General features: G+C 32.9%; 1 protein-coding gene across 1 annotated transcript; it reads left to right on the top strand.

Moving 5' to 3' along the window:
- The first annotated feature begins 1,870 nt into the window (after positions 1–1,870).
- LOC145164253 (disease resistance protein RPV1-like) lies at positions 1,871–7,379 on the top strand. Its single transcript, XM_079082978.1, has 7 exons — positions 1,871–2,438; positions 3,095–4,223; positions 4,607–4,936; positions 5,021–5,935; positions 6,028–6,625; positions 7,044–7,108; positions 7,182–7,379. The coding sequence occupies exons 1-6, from the start codon at positions 1,906–1,908 to the stop codon at positions 7,073–7,075; spliced, it is 3,537 nt and encodes a 1,178-aa protein (XP_078939104.1). The 5' UTR covers positions 1,871–1,905; the 3' UTR covers positions 7,076–7,108; positions 7,182–7,379.
- The last annotated feature ends 536 nt before the right edge of the window (positions 7,380–7,915 follow it).

Here is a 7,915-nt window from a genome sequence, read left to right as displayed (position 1 = left end):
GAAATGGTGGTTGCCAAAGGATTGTTAGATTAGTTCAAGTATTGGGTTTCAATTATTTTTCTGGTTGATGGCTCAAGAATTTCAGGTTTCATTATTGGGTTTTGATTTAAATAGTCAATTGGTAGAAATCGGGTTTTGATTATTTCTCTGGGTGTTTTCTGATTGAAATGGAGGGGTGAACATCTTGGATTTTCACTAGCAAAGAAAATGGCAGCCCTTCTGGATGGAGAAGACGATACCGGTTGTTGAGGTCATGAATTGGGGTTGGGGTGGCCGGGTGGGTTGCTCATTATTAATTCACGAGGTTATACAATAAAGTGATAAAACTTCTTTTAAAAGCATCCACAATAATGTATAGTTCAATGGGAGAGTTGAATGAGAAGCATGTCTAACTGACATTCAATGGATTAAACTCTACTGTTAATGAGAAAAATGAAACATTTTAACAATTAAATATATATTTCATTGAATTGTATTGAGTTCAATGCAATGTAGGAAAATTAATGTAGAGTTGTATAGAAAGTAAAATGATTATGTGTTAATCCATTAAACTTTAATATTAAGTTTAATGCATTATGAATGCCTAAGCATTCGTCATGAAAAAAATCTGTAAAACATTCCGAAATAATAAAGTGATTCATAGTTGTTAATTTGTTTTTCCTTAGATTGTTTAATTAACTTTTACGAATACAAAAAAGTTAGTTCATTATTAAAATCTTTGGTAGAGCCCTCCTCAGATTTGACTTTTATATCTTGATAGTTATTCTCTAGTAGAACCCACTAAATATGGCTTTTATATCTCAGTATCTTTTTGGTGGTACCCACATATATGACTTTATATATCAATAATCAATAGAACATTTTTTTTTCTTTTAGAACAGCAAATGGAACAATTTATTAAAAGCCAAGTAGTTGACTGCATTTATAATAATACCTATGTCTAGCAGCAAGAATAAATTTCTAGAGCAATATTGGTAGATATGTTTTTTTTTAACTAAATATACTGTGAAGTACGAAAGACTTAAGTTTTAAAAAAAATTAATTCAATGTGGTTTTATGAGGAAGAAAAAACTCAATTGTATTTTTTTATAAATTCAATGTTATTAGTGTATCTCACAACGACACAACAGAGTCTTATAAGTGACCGTATATATGTTGAAGTCTTCGTTCTTTTCAGAATGACTTTTTTGAAAAGACAATCTTGAATTACATATATATTTTACAAAAATAACCATTTACGCATAATAAATAATAACTTTTAGGATTTTTTTCGCAATATTTAATTAAAATTACTTTAAATCTTTTTAAAATCGGTAATCGGTTTTAAAATCCAAAAAACCATCGTGAGTTGTTCTCGGATTTTTTCCAGCATTCCAAAAACAATCAATATGATTTTGGTATCGGTTTCGTGGAATTTGGTTTGACATATCTTGTTACATTTTAGATTAAAATTGAACCGTTACGATTTTTTTTTACGGAAACTTGATTGAAACATAGGCGGTCAAAGAATTCAACAATTTGGACATTGTGTTTTGGAAGTGGGATGTTCTTTAAAAAGCTTTTGAAGTATATGGTTATTAGATTTTTTTTTTTAATAAAATAAACATGAACAGGAGCTGGACAAAATACAAAGTCTAAAAATTACAAAATAAAAAATTACCAAAAACAATGAAAATATCATATGTATAAGAATTGATCAACCACAGTATTCCTATATGGTTATTAGATAATGTTGGGAAGTAAATCAAACCTTACATATACTAATGTCTACAAATACAACATGTGTTATTTATAGTAGTTGTTGACTTGGCCTCCCTTCATAAAAACCACTACTTGGTGCATCCATTATTCTTAACTTGATTATAAATCACGTATCTAATCACTCATACCATTTCATAACTCATAATGGTTGTTCTCTCTGAACTTTCTGAAGGATCTTCATCTTCATCATCAACACATGGTCATAGATATGAAGTATTTTTAAGTTTTAGAGGTATTGACACTCGTCATAACTTTATCGCTAACCTTCATAAGGCCCTCATGGATGCCAAAATCACTACCTTCTTGGACGATGAAGAGATTGAAATCGGAGAAGATCTGAAACCAGAATTGGAGAGTGCCATTAAAGCATCTAGGGCTTCTATTATCGTGTTGTCCAAAAATTATGCCACTTCCACTTGGTGTCTTGATGAACTGGTGTTGATCCTTGAGCAACGGAGGACATCCAATCATGTTGTTATTCCTATATTTTATCATGTGGAACCCACCCATGTCAGGAAGCAACAAAGTAGCTTTGGAGATGCAATGGATAAACATAGACAGAAGATGGAGGGTGAGACAAAGGCAGATAAAAGAAATAAATGGGCTCAAAAGATTGAGCAATGGAGTAAATCACTCACAGCAGTTGCTGATTTAAAAGGGAAAGATGTAAATGACAGGTAACCACATATTTCTATACTCCTTCAACTTTGTTTCATTAAGGCATGAAAATTGAAAAGTCAATATCATCTTGCATTTTAACAAGTTTTTTTCTTTATCATCAAATAGGCATATTTTTATGTAAATAAATTGGATTAAAAGTAGTCTGAAAATTGAATATTAATTTTTCAATCATGTAATCTTATAAAATAGTTCATATACGTACATTAGCTGTTTTAATTTAATTTTTTTTTTTTGTTAATTTAAGTTAATTTATTTTGATATACCAATTGGATAACTTCTATAAGCTATCGGAAACAAAATTGGGAACTGTTAGTTTCCTATCAGTGACATTTGTTTACATATATGCAAAACCACATCGATGTTAAAGTTTAATAGTCTTCCACAACATAATGAAGTTTGATGGCCGGTTTGTGGAATATTGCATTACATTGATGGCTCTGGTCCGCTTATTCTACAAATAATTGATGATCTTACAAGCCACTAATTTCTCTTGTTAGAAAGTGAATATGACATAGTTTTGGTAGGATAAACTTAATTAAAAATAATAGCTTAATTTGATATAATTTGATATGGGTCTTTAGATAAATTAAATCTTCAAATCCGGTTTTGTTTGTTTTGTGGATATTTTTTCATTATTAAAATCAAGTTTCAGGCAAGAGATGGAGTTCATCGAAGAAATTGTGAATGATATCTACCGTATACTGCGTGTACACTTGAGGAGTCCTCTGCCATTACTTATTGGGATGGAGGGTTCCATTACATTCATCACCTCATGGTTGAAAGATGCATCTTCACATACAACAGAAATACTCACAATTTTGGGTATGGGTGGGATCGGGAAGACATCTTTAGCCAAATTTGTCTATGGATTGGATTGCCGTGATTTCAAGACTAGCAGCTATATTGGAAATATCAGTAGCAGATGTGATGAAAAATTTAGTGGGTTGCTTGATCTACAAAAACAGCTATGTGATGACATTTCAAAAACAAGTCCGATTCCAGTTGATGATGTTTCTATATACACCTCAAAGATAGAGAATGTTGTGGCTCGTAAAAAGGTTTTTCTAGTTCTTGATGACATTGATAGTGTCAAGCAATTGGATGCATTGCTTGGAAGCAAAGGTTTTTATCCGGGGAGCAAAATCATAATAACAACAAAGGATGCATGGTTGACAGAGAGTTGTGCACTTTTTAAAATGAATGTTAAACCCAAGCATGCAAAGCACTTGCTTCAAGGCTTACATGTGTCTACATCACGAAAACTTTTGTGTTTACATGCATTCACAACCAACCAGCCCGAGGCAGGTTATGAAGAAGTCTTAGAAAAGTTTGTGGAGTATTGTGAAGGGCATCCATTGGCTCTTGAAGTTTTGGGCAAGTCTCTATATAATCGAGATGTAGGTTATTGGGAAGATACCATAAAAGGGCTAAAGAAGGAAGTTGGTTCCCATATAAATAATGTCTTGAGATCAAGCTTTGACTCTTTGCCATTAGAAAATGATAAGGAATTGTTTAAGCACATTGCTTGTTTTTTTGTTGGAAGAGATAGAGATGTTACTGAAACAATATTAAAGGCATGTGATATAAACATAAGATCTGGGATCACGAATCTCATTGACAGATGCCTTTTAAGCATCGGATGGCATAATGAATTGGTGATGCATCAATTGCTACAAAAGATGGGAAGATTTGTTGTATATCAAGAATCACCTCACAAGCCATGGAAGCGAAGTCGATTATGGTGTGACGAGGAGTCATTCAAAGTGTTGAAACAAAAAAAGGTAAGATGTCTTGCATACTCGTTGGTAGTAGAGTTTAATGCAAAAAAATAGCATTATACTTTGGAGGATATGTTTTTCTTATAATATTATACTTTCATTTCTTCCTATAACATCATTGTATTTTAAAAATCTACCCAATTATACCAATTTCATTCAAATAAAAACATTGTCTTTATAAGCACTGGATAGAGTTTTAAAGTATAATTTCCTAATAAAAAATAACCAAAAGCAGAAAGCTATAACCGGGTAGATTTTTGAAAGTGCAAGGCCTTAGTAAGAGCCAAATTAAAAGTACAATGTAGTATGTATATATGCTTAAAGTATTTTCAATTATTGTAGTGTAACTATTTTAAATCTCTTTTGTCACTCCTATGTCTTCTTAGGATATGAGAAATCTTCTAGGACTTGCCTTAGACATGCGAAGGCTTGAGAAAGCTGAGAAGTTGTGTGCATCATTTGAGCTGAAAACAGATGTATTGAGTAACATGGATAGTCTCATTCTACTACAGCTTAATTTTGTGCAACTTAGTGGGTCTTATGCGAATTTTCCAGAAGATTTAAAGTGGTTGTGTATGCATGGATCCCCTTTAAAGTCTATACCTCTCGACTTACCAATGGAGAATTTGGTTTCCCTAGACATGTCATATAGCAATATTATTGAATCATTTGACATTTGTTATAGTTATCCACAACGAGTTCAGAAAAGGCAAAAGGTAACTTGTGTCCTTTTATTATTCTTTTTTTCATTTTGAGTTGTTGGAATTCACTGCTATTCTAACTTATCACTTTTTCAACAGTTGGATGGATCGTGCTTAAAAGATAAAAGGTTGCTTGGAGCACTAAAGATTCTTAATCTAAGTTTCTGTGAACAACTTCGTAGTCTGGGTGGCTTTGACCAACTCCCTGCACTTGAAAAGCTAATAGTTACAAACTGCATCAATTTGGTTGAAGTTTGTGAATCTATTGAGCAATGTGTTGAACTTGTCCTCATTGATTTTAGCTACTGCAACAAGCTTAGAGAACTTCCAAGAAACATGAGCATGTTAAAGAAGGTTAAAATGTTATTGCTAAAAGGTTGTAATCTCGGTGAATCTCAAATCAATACTATGGATATGGATTCATCAGAAAAGCTGAAGACTACCAACCTTGGCATAAACACGATAACCACTTGCTATGTAGTTCAGCAGGCCATACCAAGTGATTTGAAGTTCTTAACGGTTTCTTTACCGAGATCTTTAGTAAGCTTAGCACTTCAGAATAACAAATTGTCCACAGAATCCTTTCCCATCGACTTCAGTTCCCTATTTATGTTAGAAGAATTATATTTAGATGACAATCCTATAGTTTCCCTGCCCAGCTGTGTGAGAAGCCTTCCTAGGATTAAGATACTTAGCATGCAAAACTGTGAAAAGCTGGTGTCCCTCGAGAACCCTCCACATACACTTAGAGAGTTGATGCTTGTTTCTGATTATAGGCCTGCACTACGAAAAGTTTTATTTGACCAAAATATGTCCCCACTCAAGTTTTATATAGAGTGGAGAATGTTTGCCCCTTCATCATTTGAAATTGAAGGTGTGGTAAAAATCCAACCAATGACAAGTGCTGAGAAAATGTTATTACGTTGTTTAGGCTGGATTAAGCTAAACTTTCTTAAGGAAAGACGCTTAAGAACTGATAGTCTGTCTAGAGGATTAGAGGAATCTGAAATCCAGGTTTGAATCTATCAAACTATCTGTCTTTGTTTAAATATATGTCTATATAGAAGTATTATGGTGATTGATCAAAAATTGGTTGTATTTGGCAGATGTATTACGAATTTGGAATATTCAGCACAATTTCTGAAGGCAAAGAGATGCCGAATTGGATTACGGATAGAAGCCAGGGGACATCAATATCATTTACCATCCCATCATCTTCTAAAAAGCTCATAGGCTTGAATTTCTGCTTTGTGAATACGTTGCAAATTGGAGAAGGTGACTCCATATATACACCAATGATAAAAATTAGTAATATAACAAAGAACCTAGTCTGGATATACCAGCACTACATTGACGCTGTTGATGGAGGGTGTTTGATGTTTTTAAGCCATTGGATGTTTGGGATGAATGAGATGGAAGGTGGTGACCATGTTGCTATTACCATGAGTAAGAAACCATATGATAGAACTAGTCAAGTGGCAATAGAATGTGGGGTTAGTTTTGTGTATGATGATGGAATTACGGAGGAAGAAAAAGTTGCTTTGAGTTATTACAAGTCATGGAATCACATCATTGGTAGAGATCTCACTGGATTTCAGTTAACAACCGGAGAATACCTCCTAAGCATGGAGCGATTTATGATTCATGTTGATGACTTGTTAATATGGGATCGTCACCTCGTTGGAGATGGTGCCCGGTTTAAAGGTAGAATAATTAATTATTATGTATTGCTTTATATCTATTATTTGTTTGGCAAGAAGATAACTGAGATCACACAACCAACACATTGTTGTTGATATCAGACTTGGATATTTCTCATGGAGAAATACTTGCTTCATTATATAACCATAAGTTGCTAGAACAATTTCTTCCACCACCAATATATATGCTACTACTAGGGCTATCCATTAGAGTTGACCAATATTTGATATAAATAGATGCATTATACATATTTAGGACCTGTGAACTCAAATTCAACACATTACTAAAATGATAGTATGCTAAAATCCCCTTTCACAATATCCATATAAGACCATAACTTTATAGTCTTTCAATGATAGATACTCCATGTTTTGACTTTATGTGATCATTATCAAATCTTTAATATATTTCTTTTACTCAGATAAGCTAGTGAACTTCAGAGCTTTCCCTTAAAGGAAGCCTAGCGTATGGAAGATGGCCCCTAAGGTATTTTTATGTTCTGAAACTAATAATAAAAAATACACAAACCAAAGCTTATCAAATATATGTTTTCTTGCAGTGACTACTTGAAGCTTAGGATTTACGATTGTGGTAACAAATATGTCAAAAGCTCCTTGAAGCCATATCATAGGTTACATTGTCTTAATTTTACTATGCAATTAGTGTTTGCTAGCTACCAAAGCCATTTGGTTCTAAGCCGTCTTCTTTTCAGATGTGTTTATGTTTTATAATGGCAATGAAGTTGCTTTTTGTTTTACAGTTTTGTTATCCCAAAGAATTGGATTACAGACATGCATGTCTAAATTTAATTCAATACACTACTACAAACAAAAAGGCTTATATGACCTGGTTAAATCAATTAAATAACGCGGTTGTGTGAAAATAACCATTGGGGCTTACATCCAAAATTACACTATGTTACAATTAACAACCTACACAAGTATACAGAAATTAAGCCTTACAACCAAAACACATACTCAATACAAAGAGTATGCTCTTATGAACAAGTTCTATTGATGTAGACATGCTAAATAACCGACCATTATAGTCATTGATATAAACATGTTTGAATGTCACAAAAAAACTTTGATTTGGTCATTTCTTACTGCATAAAACGTACATTTAAATTTTCAAAAAAGAAATTGTTAACATATAGCAAAGGGATTGTCCCACAATTAGCATCTATCCTCCATCCTCACTGATAACAAACACAACAAAAAATCAGTGTTTTGTCTAACATTTCAAAACAGTTGAATTTAACAAATAACAATTAAGAAAACATTTCAATTTGGG

The sequence above is a fragment of the Lactuca virosa genome, chromosome 1, assembly GCF_052849685.1.
Source record: "Lactuca virosa cultivar CGN04683 chromosome 1, Lactuca_virosa_CGN04683_v6, whole genome shotgun sequence".
Taxonomy (NCBI): Eukaryota; Viridiplantae; Streptophyta; class Magnoliopsida; order Asterales; family Asteraceae; genus Lactuca; species Lactuca virosa.
Note: the sequence above shows the minus strand (reverse complement) of the source record. Positions and strands in the feature narration are given on the sequence as shown.

Excerpts from the sequence above, each read along its gene's own strand:
- LOC145164253 (XM_079082978.1), top strand. The coding sequence starts at position 1,906 with ATGGTTGTTCTCTCTGAACTTTCTGAAGGATCTTCATCTTCATCATCA. Across the intron at positions 5,936-6,027 it reads TAGAGGAATCTGAAATCCAG|ATGTATTACGAATTTGGAAT; the intron begins GTTTGAATCTAT and ends TGTATTTGGCAG. Across the intron at positions 6,626-7,043 it reads AGATGGTGCCCGGTTTAAAG|ATAAGCTAGTGAACTTCAGA; the intron begins GTAGAATAATTA and ends TCTTTTACTCAG.